The following is a 21,019-nucleotide window of genomic DNA, read 5'->3' on the forward strand; positions in this document are numbered from 1 at the left end:
CAGTTAACACAAGAACTCAAGCCGGCCGATCATCAACAACGTCGTGTCTTTGCTGATTGAGTCGTTGAAATGCATGAAAATGATCCGGGAATAACACCTCTTTAATGCTGAGCGTATTTCAATAATATTCCAAAAGCTCTCGAATGCATGACTTTATTTTCTTGGCCGCGTAAAGCTACAATAATTTCACTATTCGACAAAATAAAACCTGGTTCATCCATACTAAGTGACACCAATGTCAAATGATTGTTAACGGTTTCTTCCGACAGATGGTGCTGTAGACCAGTTCCATTGCATTTTACTCATTTTTAATATATTTTATAAATACATATAACACATATTTAATAAAATACAGGGTGTGTCATCTATTATGTCGGTATGAAAATATTGAATAACTTTGAAATAAAACTGATTTGTATAAGTGAGGTAATTTTATCTGTTTTGGTTATTTACAATTTATTAAAACTATTTTTTTAATACAATATGAATCAAGTAGCCACCTTTATTAGCAATCACAAACTGTGATCTTTTTTCTGCGCTTGCCATCACCTTGTAAATCATTACGGGTTTTATTGCATCGATTTCGCGTTGTTTCGGTGTAAAGCGTTGATTGATGAATACTGAATTGAGGTATCGAAATCATGTACGCTGAAGTCGATCGGTTGGTAAATGACAAAGTTATTCAGCGTTTACATACCGACATAAAAGATGGCGCACCCTATACATATAATCATACCTATGCATATACAGTCAATGAAGCGAAAAATATTATTTCTTTACTACCAAATCTCATAGACATTGAATTCTCCTGCAACTGCCAATATTATTGTCCTCTTGGAACTGCCCCAGTTTCTGGCTCCATCTTATGCTCCCAAATCTTGTGGAATTACAACATTTATCTTCCGAAAAGTAGTTCTCTAGAAGGCTCCTAATCCTTATTCTACTCCTATATGTCTCTAAAAATAAATTTTATTCGCTCTGGTTGTTTTATTCTGATTACTTTTTAAATATCTGGTAGCAAACCTCTGTTGTCAGCTTCTAGCTTGGGTTCATTTGTAAGAGCTGATATAATTTTCGGAATCTCGTGTCAAATGGTGGCATATTTTATTGAGAATATAAGTGTTAAGTTCACCTTTTATATTAAAAATTCTAGGGTTATTGCAAAATTTTAATAATAAATTACTTAAATGTTATTAGTAACTGCATATTTAGAGAGATACCTTCAGTGCTCGAAACTCTTTCTCATGATCTCCATCGATATTCATAAGAAAAATTTGTATAGCTTGCATATAAAAAACTATTGACATACATAGTTACTAACCCAATACACTCTTAAATATTTTTTCTTAATGTGTTTTACTCTGAATTACCTTTTTAAATAAATAAAAATAATAAAATTTATATTTCCCGCATTACCACTTTGCTCGAAAATTCAAAGCGGCCACCACTATGTCTCTCATCATTTTGACCTCTTCCATTTTCATACATTGCCATAAAAGCAACCACATGCACTAATGCACTCTCGCTACACTACTAAAACAACAACTGCAACATTAATAATATTTCAGTGTCACGAACAGCTGAAAATAGTCCATCGGCTGACTGGCTGAGTGACTGAATGGTCACGAGATGCCGGCCGGCTAAACGACACCATCTACCAACAACAACACCGAGGGTTGTTTCTTCTGGTTTTATGCCGACAACATCTGCAAGTCGTCTCGTTTAATTCATCATTGCCTTTCAGTATTCAACCGGCTTTTTTTCAAAGCGCAGCACTAGTATTGATTACGGCTGGTAGTTGATTTTGTTGTAGTTTAGTTTTTTTATTGTTGTTGCTATACGTGTTATTACATTTACTTATTTGAAAAACATGCTATATTTTGTTTGGCGAGGAACAGAAAAAACAGGGAAGAAATTGAAAATTTGTGCTTGCATTTGAAGAAATAAAATCAAAATATTCACGCTGGTGTGGTTATTTAACTTCTTCAGCTGTTATGTATTGCATGCCGAGTTTTCAGTGCGATTTATTGAACTGTGCAACACTCGGTTATAATATGGTAAGTTCCTTTTCAAAGTAGAGCGAAAGTTTTGGAGCATCTGTAGTAGTGTAGCATTTTAATGGCAAATTTTTCAAACCACCTCAGTGGAATTACCAATTCAATCGCTTCAAATACCATGGATACAGCAATTAAAAAATCATCAATGCCATCTACTATTGTTCTACATTTTCTAGACAACAACAAACAACTCAAGTCAACCAGTCATTATTCCGTTGCAAAATCCTTAGCACTCACTCACAGTGAAAGAAAATTAATTTTCAATTTTTAACCAGTTTAATACGAAAATTTACCTAATTGCTATTGTAGAAAATGCATCTAAAGAGTTGCGGTTCTATAAATATGTATGTTTTATTAAAGCAATTAATTACAATGAGCAACAATAAAAAGAGGAAAGCGGTAAAGCAATTATGAAAGAGGAAAGAAAAAAAGCTGCAGAATATTGGGTCACCTGCCGTTTTGCCCTTAAGCGTCTCAATTTTTTTTTTTACTTTACATTGAAGTTTTACTGATTTGCTCTCAAGTTGATATAAATTCTTACAAAAATAAAAATAAAAAAAATATAAAACTGCTCTTACCATTAATATTGTCTTCAGGAGTATATAATAAAATTTATTGGTCTATATTTTTATGGAAGATTTAAGTCAATATTTCTACCATTTTATGTTTTTTTTTTTTTTTGCGAATAAGGAGGTTTGAAATGTCTAATGCATCAACAAAGCTGACATCGCAATGGTTGTCCGGAGACTAAAAACTCGCCTCGTTTGTAATCGTCGCCCTCTCTGGAACCACTTTCGCACTACTTCAGAGTGACGTTCCATCTTCCTCATTACAAGGTGTATGCTTTTGTGCCTGCGCCCATGTCCCGCCTTTTCATCCGGATTTTTTTTCCCCCGAAACCACCACAACACGCCCACGTTTGCTCGCTGTTTAGTATCTTGTCGAATACATTTTCAGTAGTTATGTGACCGACTGTATTCTCCAACGTTCGACGTTCTTGTTCCCAACCCATGCATTGCAAGCCGGCGTGCTCAGCGGCTGTGTCACCATCTATGCATGTGGGGTGTTCGCATTTCCGTATTTTGAATTTCTGAAAATACTCGTGCTCTGAAAGCATTTGGGATGTATAAAAATTGACTTACCCGACGCTCGTGCTGTACCATTTTGTGGCGTCTTTTATTAGCCAGGCCATCTATCTTGCGCGAGTTTCGGTGATCTTGCTCCGATCTTGCACTTCATCTCCATATAAGAGAACGGAGAACATAATAGCTATCATTATTTTTTTGTTTCCTTTGGGTTGGCCATCAATCTACTGAGTATGGACCTTATCTTAGCGGCTTCTCTGATGCGTGATTTATTTCGGCCCAGACAGTTAGTCTTGGATCCACTTCATCAATGATCTAAAAAAGGTGTAAAATATTAAGTTTATAGTTTCTACAAAAAAAAATATCCTCAAACTTTCAGTATGGGTCTCTACTTCAGACAAAAGCAGTGCTCGATAACGGACAAAAGTACACCATTAATTATTATTAAACGTAACTTACCCACTATCTTCTGAAATAAATTATAATTCGGTGAAGTAAAGTAAAGGCCGCCATAGCCGATTGGATTGGTGCGTGACTACCGTTCCGAATTCGGAGTACGTTGGTTCGAATCTCCGTGAAACATCTTGCTTTTCTTTCACCTCGTCTTGACTGACATTATTTGAATTGCATATTTTTCTGGCATATTTCAAAAAAGGATCGTATTAGTCTAAGTAAAAGAATATTTTAATATACATATGTATATTGAAAATATTTAATAGAAAATCGCGGCATTCTTAGTCAAAAAAGGAAATTCCCTAAAAAAGATTTATGGTTATTGAAAATTTTTCAACTTATTTATTCACCGTATCAACAAAAATGTATTCTCACGGAAAAAAACTTGCGTTCATCTCTTTCTTCTGTAATCCACTCATAATATATCCAACTCATTTCATTTAGTTCCATTTTTCACCATAGCTGATGGCCAATCCTGGTAATATATCATACTTTCTTATAGCATTGCAACTAAATTGCGCTGAGGGAAAGTTACCTAAAGCACTATTGTACCCACGATGGAAAAACTGCAGAAGGGCGTCCAAAATCAAACCGTTAGCCGGCACTTTGACATTTTGAAGGAATCAGCTGATTTGCTGTTACATCAGGAGATGTGATAGCGATTTGTTTAATGACAGAGATCGCCAAAAGCCGAGGTTGTGTTGGTTATATACGAAAAAATCTACACAGCCATTACTCATGTTCGTTGGAGCTACTGATTGGAAAACTGATTCTATTCAGCTAACCTCACTTTACACATTTAGTTTTCATTTCATGCACCTCTCTCTCTGTCGAATCCTTTATGATACAACAGCCAAAGACACTTTCACAATTTTGCTTCGAATGGCCAAACCTTGTAATCTATCATCCGCGATTGTACCTACTTTCCCACACCGGCACTCAGTCACTCACAATGTGAATTTCTCATACAAGTGTACAACTGTGTTTTCGTTAAATTCCATTCAGCTGTGGCTTTACAATTCTCAGTCACCACCCAGTGATATTAATGCTTAATGTTAATTAAATATTACGCATGTTCATATTTTCGGAAAATCTCTTCCTCAATTTTTCATACATAAGTAAATGTAAATCCACTGAAGCTGAACGGCGACTATACACACAACAACAATAATATAATTTAAGCCCTTCCGTTGTGAAAAACTCAACGAACCAAGCAACCAACCACCTTAGCACCCACACACCCACAGAAATAGGTATATTCAAAAACAACTTCAAGCGTTCCTCTCCTCCCCGCATTGCAATTGCAATCGCACGTGTACATGCCACACGCAAACGGATGCGCCTACCCACTTTCCCACTTTTCCATTGGCTTGCCAAAGTCAGCCAAGCCAACTTGGCGCTTCAGCGGATTTGCTGCTTGTTACCCGCCCAGTCGCCTGCTAGCAATCGCTTGAGCCCTTTGTGCTTGGGGTTTGTCAAAACATGGCATTATGTTCGCACCAATGCAACATGTTGCTAGGATTTGTTTTGTTAATTCGTGCAACTGTTTGAAAATTGCCAACAACCCTTACACGAAAAGTATTCAAATTTCTTCCAATTTTTGTTTCATACTACAACGTACTTTGTTATTATATTACGGCGCCATCAACAACAATATCAGCATGCGGCAAATGGCATCCCCTGTTGCTTTGAATTCATACTCGTTTTGCGAGTACTTGTATGAAGTCCATTTGAATACTCATCAAATTGATATTTATGCAGATACACACTCCATTTGCACTCCTCCCACACGCATATGTACACACATACATCAAGAAACCCTTGGTCCAGACGACGCACTGGCGACTGTCCACAGGATATGCTCAACTGACACTTGTAATTTATTTTAATTTTTTTCCATTTGTAAGTAAATATTCTTGTTATGTTGCTGATGTTCTGAAGTTATCGGTTATGATTTTGGCATTCCATCCAGCATAGCTCGTATGATTCATTATGCTAATTGTGGCAGCAGGCATCCATGTCGGCATGGCGAGTAACTGGGCCTCACGTTTGAGCAAATGACAATACGGAATTTCCCAAATCTCGCTTGTTTGTACAAGTACCCCCAGAGCAATCCACAGAATTAACTTATTGAAGGAGTGTGAGGGCTGCCAGTTGGTTTGACTGGTGGTTGGTATTTGGGGATGTCAAAATTTGTTTATTTTTATTTTTTTTGGTTGCTGCAGGTTATTTTTCAGCTATTCAATTGCGCGTATTTTTCTAATGATAAATTGTTGCGAAATACTTTGCATTTAACTTCGCCATTCAAATATTCAAATGAAGTACCTTAACAAGTATTTGGAATATGGCGTTCATTTCATTTTAAAGTCTGGGTTGAGTTAGGTTGAACTGGTTGACTTGCAGTCACGCATAGACCTGTTCGGTACATAGCAATACCAAATGGAGTTTATTAGTTATGCGTTTTGAAATAGTCCACACGCATGGAACCTGTTTCTATTGCGAATTTAAAGAGACATTTCCAGCCAATTGCTGAATACCTTTCCATACATCAAGCTGTGATGCCCCAGATATTTTGAATAACGCCGGACATCCGCAAATCAGATGCTCTACAGTTTCCTTTGAGCCATGCTGGCTAAATTTCCTGCACTCCTCGCTGCTCTACTGTGCCATATTCCGTCATCACGTCTATCATCGTTCTCCAATCTCTTCGTGTAAGTGATTTATTGTGCAAAGCCTATGGGTAGCCTATATTTTAAAGCTTTTTAAAAACTTTAGCACCTTCTGAGGTTTATTGTTCCATAATTTATATGGATGCACGGCACTACCACCGGTAGTCGTTTTCTGCCTAGTGCAGGGCATTTAGAAAGAATGTGTTCTGAATTTTTAGTGCCCATTTCGCAGAATCGGCTGATGATTGTCCAATTAAAAGTCCTAAGTCTACTCTGCACGGTGAAAGTAGCTTATCAGAAATTCCTCTGTGCTGTGTAGGACGCTTGTCGGTGACCGATAGAGTTCCGCCAGTGTACAACGAACTTCTTCTTCTACCACCTAATGAGAAGTTCGCCGATGTGGCCCTTTGTTCAACAAGGCTCAGGTTCAAATGAGTGACAGTATGAATCTAGTACGACTGTGACAGTCATGTTTACACATGATCTTAGCAAGTCCTGCAAGTGCACACGCTCACTTATCTTGTCCTGAATTTTCTGTTAATGTTTTCGTCTAGTTCGTTGCGTAGTATTCGTATTGACTTCTTTGGTATCTCGTTGATTAAATCCGCAGATAGAGAGACCCTGCTTTTAGCTTTACCGTCGACTATCGCGTTGCTTTCAATATCTTTATGGCGTTAGCATTGAGCCCTCATACCATAGACTTGACGAACCATATTTCTTATTCAATATTTCCATTATCGAAGTAGTTCGAGTGGCATATTTTTTGGAGGCTCTTTCATCTTGGGATAGGACAATCTCGTATACTTATATTAGGAGTTCAAACACTTCAGTACTAATACGGAATTAACAGACGCAGGCTTTTGTTTCAGAAATATCACCAAGAAGATCTGAAGAGCTTCTCAATGTTACCCGCAGATTAATGTAAATAGCTCGAGCCAAGTTTGAGCACATCACATTTCGTTGAGTACAGGTTGTGTAACCAAAAGTAGGGCATAGGCTCACTGTGAAGCTCATACCAAGCCAAAGCGTCACTGCCTGGTATCAACGTATTGAATGATCTTTGAAGCAACTAAATATACTTTAAGTAAAATAGTAATCAGCATACAAGTAGAGCAAAAGTTACACAGTGTGAAAAATTTCAACTTTTCTTTCACACATTAAAAAATCGAAATGTGCGATATATTTTTACACAATGGTAGTAAACCTGCGTTTCTAATTTTTTAGCATCACGGATAGGCCTAGAATGAAAACAAAAAATTCAAAATTTCTTTCATAACAACCCTTGCCAAAATATGTGAAAAATTTGTTTTTTCGAATTTTCCAATTAATGAAAATGAAAAAAAATAGTAAAAAGCATGTCAAGCTTGATAAGTATGTCGTGAGATTGAAAAGCTTGTTCGAGCAAAATCCAGTCAAGAAATTAGGAAATACAGTGCACTCGCGGTAACTCGAATAGCCGCTAAGTCGAACGACGTGCTAACTCGAACACATTTTTTTCCCTATTGACTAGTTTGTAACTCGAACAATATTAAAGCGCTATAACTCGAACAAAAAAACAAATTTATTTGTACACACATTCTTTTCAAACATGTACATTTTGTACATACATACATATGTAATAGTATATGTAATATATATAAATTATATGTATACTAGTGTATTGTCCATATGAATATTTCGACGTTAATATCCCGTTAGTTTTCTGGGAACAACATCTTGCATTGACCAAATTGCTTTAAATTTGTCATTTGTAGTATATCAGTGCACGTGAGTAATGGATCGTAAAAGGTTGAAGTGTTTAACATTAAAAGAGAGGGCTGAAGTCCTTAACAAAATTAAACGTGGATGTAGTGTTACTTCTCTAGCGAAGGAATATGGGGTAGCCAAGTCCACCATAAGTCTTATAAAAAAGAAAGACAAGGCAATTTTAAAAGCAGTAAACAACACGTTTTTGGGTCTTGGGAAGAGGAGAACTTTAAAAGCTTCTGAGTTTCCTAAAATGAAAGCCGCTTTATACAAATGGTTTCTGTCCCAAAGAAAAAAAAATTACCCAATAAGTGGACTCATCTTGAAAGAACATAACATGAAAAACATAATTTACAGGTCGAATTTACGCTTTATGATGTTAACAAATGGAATGATGGTGCCGAATTTACCGACACAGAAGTAATAATTGAAACTAGTGATTCTGAGTCTGAGTTTAACAACACAACTGAGACATGTGAGCGGATATCATCTGAGGAGGCAGTTAGCTCTATCAATAAGGTAATTCAGTGGGCCACAACTGAACAAGTAAGCCCCGCAAAGGTTAACACTCTTCAATTGCTGCGTGAAAAAGTCATATTCAACATTGCTGCAGGCAAGAAAAGACAAACACACATTACAACTTTCTTTTCGGCCTAACTTTTCTGTTAAAGCTGACTTTTTTTGTGTAACTGACACAAAGACTGCCAAATATTTGATGAAAAATATTGAAACGAATTAATTATTTTAAACATATTCATGTTCATATCCATATGTAAATAAATAAATAAATTTAATTGAAAAAAATCGATATCGAAGACTGTTTTTTTAACATAGCACACTCAATTGATAAGTCGAACAAATTCGATAAATCGAACAGCGCCTGTTTTAATTAGTTCGAGTTATCGCGAGTGCACTGTACTTCGTATTGTCTTCTGCAATATAGTAGAACAGGTGCTACTGGCAATATATGTATTGGCCCGTGATTTGTCTGAATTATGTCCGTACTTGTACAGAGTACAAGTGAACAGCGCATTATTTCCATTTCGAACAGGATTTTTAAATATTTTTTGGTGCGAAGGCTATTTGGCAAGAAAAAATGCTGCTAGGTTTCCCATAAGAGAACAACGAAGCAATCCTGAGTTTTTTTATGAAGGCTTGGCCAAACTTTCTTTACGGAGGGCTCCAGAACAGAATATTGGAAAAGGCTTTTCAAAAAATATGTTGTATAATCTATTTCAAAATAGACCAAACTTGAACTGATATGAGTATCGCGATACTTTATGAACTATGTGAATAGGCGCACTATGAATCAACCACCAAAACACAGCTACATAATCGTAGGTTAAAATTTAGTGACTCGTAGAAAAACATCCTAGCGACTTCATGTCAAATGAGTCAAGAGTTTTGGACTTTGTGGTAAGTTTTCTAAAATTTAGCTTATTTTTAGGCTTGACTACATAAAGAAGAGTCTTCGCATCAGTTTGGAGTGGGTAGGAATTTGCAGTTATGAAGCTTATAGTGTTGAGATGTTTAGTCAGCTTTGAATACGGACGCCGAGGAAAAATATCTCCCTAAGTGAAATTAATTTGTGTAGCTACTTCACAATTTTCAAAGTGATACTTAAACACACAAGCCACACAAGATTAATGCAAAAAGATAGTCCTCTGCTAGCTGTAGAGTGTATTTTTTTATTCTTCGCGATAAGTTTTCGCTATTCAAGTACAAATGTGCGTTAATGCTGGTTTCTAAGTAAGCAAAGCCCTTCAACTTGGAATTATGTATATTGTTAAATTTTTGTCATATCGCCATCCCAACATTCTTCACTTTACTTAAGCGACTCCCTTACAGCTTTCAATAATATATATGTAATCCTTCAAGATTACATTTAGGTACATGTGTATCTCGACACGAGCGTTACAAACGACACCAAAGAGACCTATAAGAGGGAAAAAATCAACAGCTCACCGCTGCACAGTAGCTCAGCCGACCTCCGGCCTTCCGCCTGCCATGTCATGTCAAACAAACATGTCATTTGCTTAGCTACTGTCTTATGTAATCTTGTGACTGCACCCACACCCAGTGTGCGGCGCCACCAATGCTGCCACAACCACTGAGCGCTGGCGCCAATCACATCAACTACTAAAAACAACAATACAAATAATTGCTGCAAAGTAAAAATAAAGCAAATACAGCAACTCCCACATTAAGAATAACAATGTGATAAAATAACATGAAGAAATCGCTTAACTTATTCGCAGAACTCAGAAGACAAAACACTTGGGGGGGCACTTGACGGCAGCCAGTCTAGGGAATCGATGAACACCATTGCGACAGCGATTTTTGATAGGTTTCCTTTGCTGTACTCTTGCTGTGTTATGTATTGTTAATTTTCTCTGATCAATGCTGGTAGTGTGTTTGTTGTCATGTGCAAGTATGCGTATATATTTTTGTTTTATTTTAATATTTTGCTTCCGCTTGATTAAGCGCGCTTACTCACTTCATGCACAAATGTGGCATTACGCATTCATGCGACCGCTTGACAACTTACATTGAACGTACATTTCCACTGATATAAGTACACGCTATTTATATATTTATATGTATGTATAAGTACATAATATATGTGGTACATACCCCGAAGAGAAAATATTTTTTTGAACTGGTGCCGCTACAGCTGATAACTCCATTACATCCGAACGTTTTAATGAGTTATTTACTGTGGTTCCCAAGTATGTTGAAGTTTTTCTAAATACATACTTACCTGCTGTTTTTGAACAAGCAAGATGTCTGCTTAGCAATCGATAAGTGAAAATAGAGTAAATCTTCCTACCAAAAACTTTACCGGACGCAGTCGTAGTCGTTTCCGCAGATCAACTACCAGCCGTCCTCACAAGTGTTATAAGAGGTCACTGCATTATTGGCACCCTAGCCAGTAGAATGGTTGAACCTCCAATTACTTCCGCAAGAGTTGTGGAGGTGAAGAAAAAAATGAGCCGGTACAACACCTCCTTTGTGAATTTTCTGCACTTCATAGAAACCGTGCCAAATATCTTGGCGATTATTTCTTTGAAGACCTGGAACATTTGGAAAATGTCTCACTGGGGGAACTAGTTACCTTCTTAAAAGATCTAAGTGGCTTAAGCAACTTAGTTAGGGGATGGAAATCGTATGCAGGTATCACAGTAGACCTTGGGGTCATCGAATGTCTTGTCTTAGATAAGCTACATATATAACCTAACCAAACATAGAAGATAAAACTACAGTAGTCCAATATTTTGGTTTCACTGATCATACCCATCGCACAGCAAAGCATTTTTCATGCTGGGAGAAATTCCATGAATTTTATGACTTCCAAGTAGGATCCTCCAAGAACTTGGTAGATATTTTTATTTACTCATACTTAAGCCTATCCTATGCTCGATAGATAATCCAACTGTCAATAATGTTTAAGATCAAAACTATCAAAAGTTTTCCTAAAATAGATTCAAAAATGGGATTTAGGCCTTAGTTCCTTAAAGGAACTTTCTAAACAAATCACAAATAGTGATGTACTGCAGGCGCAAAATTAATCTCCCTTTCGCAAGATTTATAATTTTTTCAAAAGACGTCGTACATTAATCATATTTGATACTTGTGCAGCTGCAGTATACTCGTACAGACAGACAAGCAATGGAGCGCGTAAAGGTCAAAATAAAGATTTCCTTCACACAAAAAATTTAAGTGAAAAAGTTATTCAAAAACTAAATTTGTAACTATTTCTGATCTTCAAAGATTCAAACTGGAAAACTGTTTAAACAAATTTAGTAATCCGAAGATTTATTCAAAGTTAAAAATTTTGGCATAGAACTTTTTAAAGTGAAATTACTTCGGTTCTTTTTATAATTTTTTTTTCTTATTTTATTTAATAATATATATATCAATTTTTATTTATTATTTTATTGTTAATTTTATATTTTTTTTAAAAGTTTAATACCCCTGAGATTTTATTCATTGTTAAAAATAAAAAACAAATAGAGCTTTTTAACGTGAAATATCATCGATCCTTTTTAAAAATTTTAAAATTTTTTTCTTTTATTGCTGAAATTTTGAAAAAATTAGTTTTTTTGTAAAAATAAAGTTTTTTATTAACAGTTCAGACTTTATATTTTTTTCCTGACATAAACAAAAATGTTTCCCAAACATTTTTAACAAACAAATACAATATAATTTTTTTTTTATTTTTGATTTAATATTTTAAGATATTTAAGGATTTTATAAAAAAAGTTTTTGGAAAAAATTAATTTTTTTGTAAAAAGAAAGTTGTAATTTTTGAAAAACACCTCTCAGATTTGTCTCCCATTTTTTAATATCTAAGACTAAGCTGACAGAAAAATGTTGGTGAAAAAAAATTGTGGTTGTCGAAAAACACCTCACATTTTTAAAAATGTTTTTATTAACAGCTAAGACTATGCTGAAATTTTGAAACAAATTATATTTTTTTGTTGAACATTTTTGTAAAAACAACAAATTTTGGCCATTTTTGAAAAACACCTTCCCTTTTTTCCCCCCATTTTACTAATAGCTAAGATTAAGCTGAAAAAAAAAATGTTGGTAAAAAATTTTTCATTTTTGGAAAGCACCTCCAATCAAATTGTTTTCTTTTTTTTTATTAATAGCTAAAATTAGTCTGACAAAAAATTTTTTCACAAAAATGTTTAAAAGCAAATATAATTTAATCTCCAAAAAATTTTCTTTATGAAAATTATATTTTACCGTAAAAACTTAAAAGTAAAACCTATAAAATGACTTGGATTTTCCTTAATTTTTAATACCTGTGTTAAGGGTGTTATAATTTTTTAAAGTTGGCTTCTTCTGTCTAATTGGAATTAGTCATTCCAACTCACTGGTTCAGATTTCATCAGCAGTACTTGCACATAAATGTGTTATTTTGCCTGATCTATGAGGCCTCTAGCACCACCACCACTACTGCCAACACCAACTCATTAATGCAATACGTGGCACAACAATAAATTGGCGATTTCTTTTATTCTTTTATTGAATTAATTTTATTTGTTTTAGAAATCTTTATCACCATATTTATTATACCGACGAATATGTAATTTCTCATTTTTATTAGACAATATTTGCCCTATGTGTATGTATGTATGTGGGTGCGTATGTTGCACAATGTTTATTAATTCTGCTGAATGAAGTGTTGATGGGTGATTTTTTGTTATTAAAAACTGCCTGCTAAATATATACCTACAATGAGCAGAAATGGTAAATGTGGTTGTATGCGTATTTATGTGTAGTGGTATTAATAATCCATTGACCATTATACTTATATATGTACATACTTTATTGCAAAATGAAATAAAAGAAAAGAAAAATCAAATGCGTGTTATTGGCATATTAATCGCTTCCGAAATCAATTTACTTTGAATGGTAAGCCATGTTTGACTGGCTTGCCTTGGTCAGCATAGTGAAATGTTCTTTTCATGGATTATACGAGGTGTGATCAAAAAGAATCGCGAATTTTGTTTTTTTTATCAAAAATTATTCATTTATTCATTAATATCTATTTTGTCCCCTTGAAAGTAATCCTCATGAGATATTATGCACTTGTGTCAACGTTGCGTCCGGGCGTTTATGGCGGATTGCTTAGCGCAAATTGCGCATAACTTGCAGGTAATATTCCTTATTGACCGTTTTACCCTGTGGCAAGAAATCATGATGCACAACGCCCCTGCAATCGACGAAAACGGTAAGCAAAACTTTTATATTCGACCGAACTTGGCGCGCTCTTTTCGGTCTTGGTTCGTGCGGAAGCTTTCATTGAGATGATTGAGCTTTGGTTTCCACGTCATAACCATAAACCCATGATTCGTCACCAGTTATGACCCTCTGGAGCAAATTTGGGTCGTTGCGGACACAGTCCAACATCTCATTAGCAATGTTCATGCGATGCTGCTTTTGGTCGAAATTGAGGAGTTTTGGTACGAATTTTGCGGCGACCCGTCTCATGCCCAAATTATTGAAAAAAAAAAAATCTAATGGCAAGAGCCAATCGATATGTCCAGGTCCTCAGCAACTTCTCTAACGGTGATTCGACGATTGGCCAATACCATTTTCTTCACTTCATCAATTTTTTCGCCTGTTGTTGAAGAGCTCGTTTTTCGTCGTTCACATTTTCTCGGCCTTCTGAGAACATTTTGTACCACTGATAAACGTTGCTTTGGTTCAAAGTAGCTTCTTCGTATGACACAGTCAACATTCGAAATGCATCCGCGCACTTAATTTCGTTTTTCACACAAAATTTGATACAGGTTCTTTGATCCATCTTTTTGAATAGGTAAAAATCGAAAACGAGCCGAAACACGTGCAAGCAAAGCAGCTGACAACAATTAGCTTAACATTCAAAATGGCCGAACTCGTCGGAATGAGTGAGAGACATGAGTACCAACATATCGCCACAAAAAAAACGAAATTCGAATATACGTAACCTACGAAAATTCAAAATTCGCGATACTTTTTGAACACACCTCGTATATATGTATGTATGGATTATATGTATGTATGTATGTATGTATAATCCCACATATTTATTTACCAATTTGCTTTTGCAACACCCACACCAGCAATTTAGTATGGACGGCAGTAGTCATTTCGATTTGCAGATTTCAATTCTACGAGGTATTCTCCAGCATTATTTACAGCATGAAATTTACTATATGGAAAAGTTTCACATTGTACGAGTAAAAGCAAACATTTTTACTTTTTTTGTGTATGTTGAATGTTTATTTTATGCAAAAATATCCAAACTTTGACACGATTCAGCGGAAGAAACCGAAAGTGAGAAGTTTTGAATGTTTCGCTCCCATAATAGGCCCAGTCTAAGGCTGAGGCTGAGCAGAAAGTAAAATTAAGATATATATATAATTTTCTTTGAACTGATTTTAACGAAATAAATAGAATAAATAATAATGAAAAATATAATAAATATGTATCATACCTACACATGCTCCTAAACTGTTGTCAAGTGTCACCTTTACCTTCACCTTTACCGCCATACAAAGTGACTACTCGATTTTCTTATATGGAAGAAAAAGCCTAGCAGCGTCAACAAAAAAATTGCCAAAAATCAACTGTATTTTGTAATCACTTGAAACTTGCACTTCGTTTGCTAAAATTCAATGGGCTATAATCTGAGCATATCCAGAAAAATTCCCAAATTCTTGGTAAAAAGTTGAGAATTTTGATGAAATTTTGAAAAAAATTTAAAAATTCTAAAATATTTAAAAAATTGTTGTACAAATTTTGAAACGTTATATTGTATGGGTTTTGTTGTAGTATGAACTATGTTTTTACAAAAAACAAAAACAATAGAGTTGTGTCTATAACTTACTGCTAGTCTTAATTGTTTTGACATGGAACTATCAAAAACTGATTAAAATATTTTTTATATTCTTATTATACATATATATTATATGTACATACATATTTTTTATTTTAAAATTGTGTTTTAAGTCGTAAATCTTGTAGCAAACCACTATCACCTATAGTGTAATATTTTGAGGTCTTATATATTAATATATATATTATATATATGTATGTATGTGCATATGTATTTGTGTTTTATGTATTTATTAATTTCTACCCATTCCTTTGCTGTTTTTTAACGCTCGTAAAAGTCAATCAAAATGATAAGTTTATAGATTTTTACGATTTTTAAATACAGTATTTCGTTCTGTACATTAAAGCATTTACAAGTATGCACGTACATAAATATGTATACTGTAAAAAATTACAATTTCTACATGGCATATCGCCAACATTTTATTGCTCACCACTCAAATGTAACTTTTTATGATTATTTCTAATTCTTTGATTATTAAATTTTTAAACTCTTAAGCAATTACATTTTAAATTCAAATCATTTTTATGTTTATTCATTTCAGAGTCATTGCGTGTCGCCGACGTTTGAGAAGGAGCTGCGTGAGCAATTGGATAAGTAAGTTTTTATTGCTTTAAATATTAAAAACTAATAATAAATAAATTCACTGGTATGCATGCATATATAAGTATTTAGAATTTTGATTGAAATGTTGATTTTTTTTACGAAATTTTCACAAAATTTGAAATTTCAATTTATTTGTTTTTGTAAAATAATAAACTCTATTTTCATACAAAATTATTAAAATTAAAAGAGAAAAAAAGGCAAAACTTGTAAATGGCTCCCTTTTGAAAATTGTTCCATTAATTCTTTTCAAGAATAAGGTTCACAATTACCGTAATAAAAGCGAAGTTTCAAACATTGCACACGATTTACAAAAATTCAGTTTAAAAATTTTTAATTACATTTAAAAAAAACAAAAATATTAGTAGGCAGTTGTAAAATACATAAAATTTTAATATAATATAGTGCAAGTTTGAACTAACTCAAAGTTCCTCTTGAATTTTTGTATTTTCTCCCCTGATGGTGGTGAGCATATTCTCAATACATATAACGAAAGTATGATAATTTTTTTATATGAAGAAAATGCGGAACACCGTCAGGTAAAAAATTATCAAAATATGAAATTATAGAAATATTTTTTTTCTAACAGAGTTAGGGCTTCTGCAAACAGTTTAAACGATCCGAGTATATTTGTGAAATGTTTACTTGAAAATTGCCAGCTGCCATTAGAAGGCAGCGTTAAATTGCAGGTTTCTCCATTTGTGAGACAACGATCAGAGTGCGCTACCCACGAAAAGAAAGAGCCTTGACTTAAACGCCTTTTATGGGCATATGAGCCAATCTATTGTTATTATTAATGATTTTATTTAATGGTTTGATTTTAAGAAAAAAACGTAGCGCGCGGTAGCCAGTGGATACGTGGTCGTGGAAATATGAGATTAGCACACCATCGAAGAACCTGTAAGAAAAGCAGTGTATCTGCCTAGTAATGGAATCGTCGAATGGGTACGTTACGGCAACGAATTTGACTGACAGCAAAATAGATTATGTGCCAGCAACAGCAAATAGATATTCCGCCACGCTCAAGCTGGCAACTTTCTAATTTTGCCGTACGGCAAGTTCGGCACAAACTGTTTGAAAAAGAACAATTTTGAATCGCGCAAATTTGTATCGATGGGGTTTTTCATTCTTCTTCTTAATTGGCGCGATAACCGCTTACGCGATTTTGGCCGAGCTTAACAAAGCGCGCCAGTCGTTTCTTTCTCGTGCTAACCGGCGCCAGTTGGACACACCAAGTGAAGCCAAGTCCTTCTCCACCTGATCTTTCCAACGCAGAGGAGGCCTTCCTCTTCCTCTGCTACCACCAGCTGGTACCGCATCGAATACTTTCAAAGCCGGAGCGTTTGTATCCATTCGGACGACATGACCCAGCCAACGAAGCCGCTGGATCTTTATTCGCTGCGCTATGTCTATGTCGCCGTAAAGCTCATACAGCTCATCGTTCCATCGCCTGCGATATTCGCCGTTGCCAACGTGCAAAGGTCCAAAAATCTTACGCAGAATCTTTCTCTCGAACACTCCAAGCGTCGCTTCATCGGATGTTGTCATCGTCCACGCTTCTGCGCCATACGTTAGGACGGGCATGATGAGAGTCTTGTAGAGTGTTAGTTTTGTTCGTCGAGAGAGGACTTTACTGCTCAGTGGCCTACTTAGTCCAAAGTAGCACTTGTTGGCAAGAGAGATTCTACGTTGGATTTCAAGGCTGACATTGTTATCGGTGTTAATGCTGGTTCCTAAATAAACGAAGTCTTTTACAACCTCGAAATTATAACTGTCAACAGTGACGTGAGTGCCGATACGCGAGTGCGCCGACTGTTTGTTTGAAGACAGGAGGTACTTCGTTTTGTCCTCGTTCACCACCAAACCCATTCGCTTTGCCTCTTTATCCAGTTTGGAGAAGGCAGAACTAACAGCGCGGTTGTTAAGGCCGATGATATCAATATCATCGGCATACGCCAACAATTGTACGCTCTTATAAAATATTGTGCCTGAGCGATTAAGTTCTGCGGCTCGTACGATGCTCTCCAACATCAGGTTAAAGAAGTCACACGACAGCGAGTCACCCTGTCTGAAACCTCGTTTGGTATCAAACGGCTCGGAGAGGTCCTTCCCAATTCTGACGGCGCTGCTGGTGTTGAGCAACGTCATCTTACATAGCCGTATTAGTTTTGCGGGGATACCAAATTCAGACATAGCGGCATACAGGTAACTCCTTTCCGTACTTTCGAATACATCTTTGAAGTCGACGAAAAGATGGTGTGTGTCGATTCTCCTTTCATGGGTCTTTTCCAAGATTTGGCGTATTGTGAATATTTGGTCGATGGTAGACTTTCCAGGTCTGAAGCCACACTGATAAGGTCCAATCAGTTGGTTGACGGTGGGCTTCAGCCTTTCAAACAATACGCTCGCTAGAACCTTATAGGCGATATTTAGAAGACTAATCCCGCGGTAATTGGCACAAATTGCAGGATCGCCCTTCTTATGGATTGGGCAGAGCACACTTAAATTCCAATCGGCAGGCATGCTTTCATCCGACCATATTTTGCATAGGAGCTGATGCATGCACCTTACCAGCTCCTCGCCGCCATGTTTGAATAGCTCAGCCGGCAGTCCGTCGGCGCCCGCGGCTTTGTTGTTCTTTAGCCGCGTTATCGCTATTCTCACCTCGTCATGGTCGGGTAACGGAACGACAATTCCGTCGTCAACGATTGTGGTATCGGGATCTTCACATTCTCTATGACATGCGCAGCTGTCACCGTTTAACAGGTTCGAGAAGTGTTCCCTCCATAATTTAAGATTGCTCTGTACGTCAGTCACCAGATCGCCGTCTTTGTTCTTACAGGACAACGCCCCGGTCTTAAAACCTTCTGTAAGCCGCCGAACTTTCTGGTAGAATTTTCGGGCGTTGTTCCTATTGGCCAGCATCTCAAGCTCCTCGCACTCACGTATTTCGGCCTCTCGTTTCTTCTGTCGGATAATACGTCTCTCTTCCTTTTTCAGCTCTCTGTAGCGATCCCACATGGCTCGCGTTGCGCCCGATCGCAGCGTGGCTCTATAGGCGGCATCTTTTCTTTCGGCGGCAGCATGACATTCCTCGAGTCGATGTTGGCTCCTCGGATCGTACGTACATCTAATACACTAGAAGCGTGTCTTCTATCTATCACAACATGATCGATCTGGTTTCGCGTTTTTCGATCAGGAGACAGCCAGGTAGCTTGGTGTATCTTTTTATGCTGGAATCTGGTGCTGCAGACTACCATGTTTCGGGCCCCGGCGAAGTCGATCAGCCTCTGTCCGTTACCGGATGTTTCGTTGTGCAGGCTGAATTTTCCGACTGTGGGACCAAAAATTCCCTCCTTGCCCACCCTGGCGTTGAAGTCGCCAAGCACGATTTTAATGTCGTGGCGGGGGCAGCGCTCATAGGAACGTTCCAAGCGCTCATAGAAAGAATCCTTGGCCGCATCGTCCTTCTCTTCCGTCGGGGCGTGGGCGCAAATTAGCGAGATGTTAAAAAATCGCGCTTTGATGCGGATTATTGCGAGACGCTCGTCCACCGGAGTGAACGACAGTACTTGGCGACGAAGTCTCTCTCCCACAACAAATCCGACACCGAATTTGCGCTCCTTTACATGGCAGCTGTAGTAGACGTCGCAAGGTCCTATGTTTTTCTTACCTTGCCCCGTCCATCGCATCTCTTAGATGGCAGTGATGTCAGCCTTTACTCTCACGAGGACATCAACCAGCCGGGCAGAGGCACCTTCCCCATTAAGGGACCGGACATTCCAGGTGCATGCCCTCAAATCGTATTCCTTATTTCGTTTGCAGGGGTCGTCATCAGTGTTGGAAGTTCTCATCCGAGGCTTTGTTGCTGTTTTCATTGGGGGGGGCTTTTTAAGTGGCGGGTCCCAAACCCAGCGCACAACCAGCTATGCTGGGATGCTTCGCCTTCTCACGTTAGCTCACTCCCGAACGGGTGTTCGGGAGCTAACCAGAGGATACGTGGGCTAATCCCGGACGTTGTGGGCTGCTTGAACCATATGTAGAAGAATCGTCCTGGCCACTCCCAAGTAAATGGCGATCAGTAACTTTCCCCACTTGCGTGGACTTCTACACATGGAACCATGGGGTTTTTCATTATATAGGGGAAAATGGGGAGTTGTGAGACACATGGAGTTGTGAGACATTGTTACCTTTCGGCATTATTCATTTGTTTACATTCGATTTTAAGTGTCAACAAGTGCTCTCGATGCGATCTCACTTTTCAGCTAGCATTGGTCATATTTACACGCATTCGACGCGTCTCTCCAGTTACTGTGTTTTGGAATTTCTCGGTAAGTTTTTTTCATCATTTGTTTTGCGGTACATTCGATCAGTTGTTATAGCAAATTGCAAATGTCAATGTATACAAATTATTAATTGTCCTATTAGCTTTGAATTTACACATTCACTTGGGCATGAACGCTCGATGTGTTTACGACTACGCGGCCATTTATAAAAAAAACGATTTGGGAAGTTGTAAGACAACAAATGTGGGGAGTTGTGAGACATCGTTTTTTTCGACGTTTTAACGCATCTTTTATAAGTACCTCGCAATATTCATGCATTGTTTGTATATATATCATGAAATTTTTGGTTAAATTTGAGTTTTTATTGTTTTAAGTTAAGCAAAAACAACTCCATTCATTGCAATGTATGCGATCGAGCTGTGCACCTAAAGTGTGCCAATTTACGAACTGGTTATTATAGATGTTCTCACTGCGAATCATCAGATTGATGGCATTGCATTTTTTATACACTTTTTTATAACAATTGTCTTTTCTTTTTTATTTTTCATCTTAATAAAGAACTAACAACTAAAATAAGTCATTTTTATTGATTTAAACCATGGTGTCTCACAACTCCCCACATTTTTGTACTTTGTATTATATTTTATATTATTATATACAATTTTAATTTTAAGGAAAATTGTAGTTTTGCTAAATAAGCCATACCAATAGCTTCCAGTATTCATTG

General features: G+C 36.7%; 1 protein-coding gene across 2 annotated transcripts in view; it reads left to right on the forward strand.

Annotated features, from left to right (window-relative positions):
• The window catches only part of LOC128868675 (uncharacterized), a 174,826-nt gene that overhangs the window by 142,698 nt on the left and 11,109 nt on the right, over positions 1-21,019 (forward strand). The window contains exons 1-2 of one of the 2 annotated variants that reach the window (XM_054111021.1): positions 1,725-2,057; positions 15,948-16,000. In XM_054111021.1, coding sequence (XP_053966996.1) covers positions 1,995-2,057; positions 15,948-16,000 — 116 coding nt within the window. In that variant the 5' untranslated portion in view covers positions 1,725-1,994. Of the gene's footprint in view, positions 1-1,724; positions 2,058-15,947; positions 16,001-21,019 lie in introns of those variants that run through there. The other variant, XM_054111020.1, reaches the window with a different exon arrangement.

This window comes from Anastrepha ludens, chromosome 6, assembly GCF_028408465.1.
Source record: "Anastrepha ludens isolate Willacy chromosome 6, idAnaLude1.1, whole genome shotgun sequence".
Taxonomy (NCBI): Eukaryota; Metazoa; Arthropoda; class Insecta; order Diptera; family Tephritidae; genus Anastrepha; species Anastrepha ludens.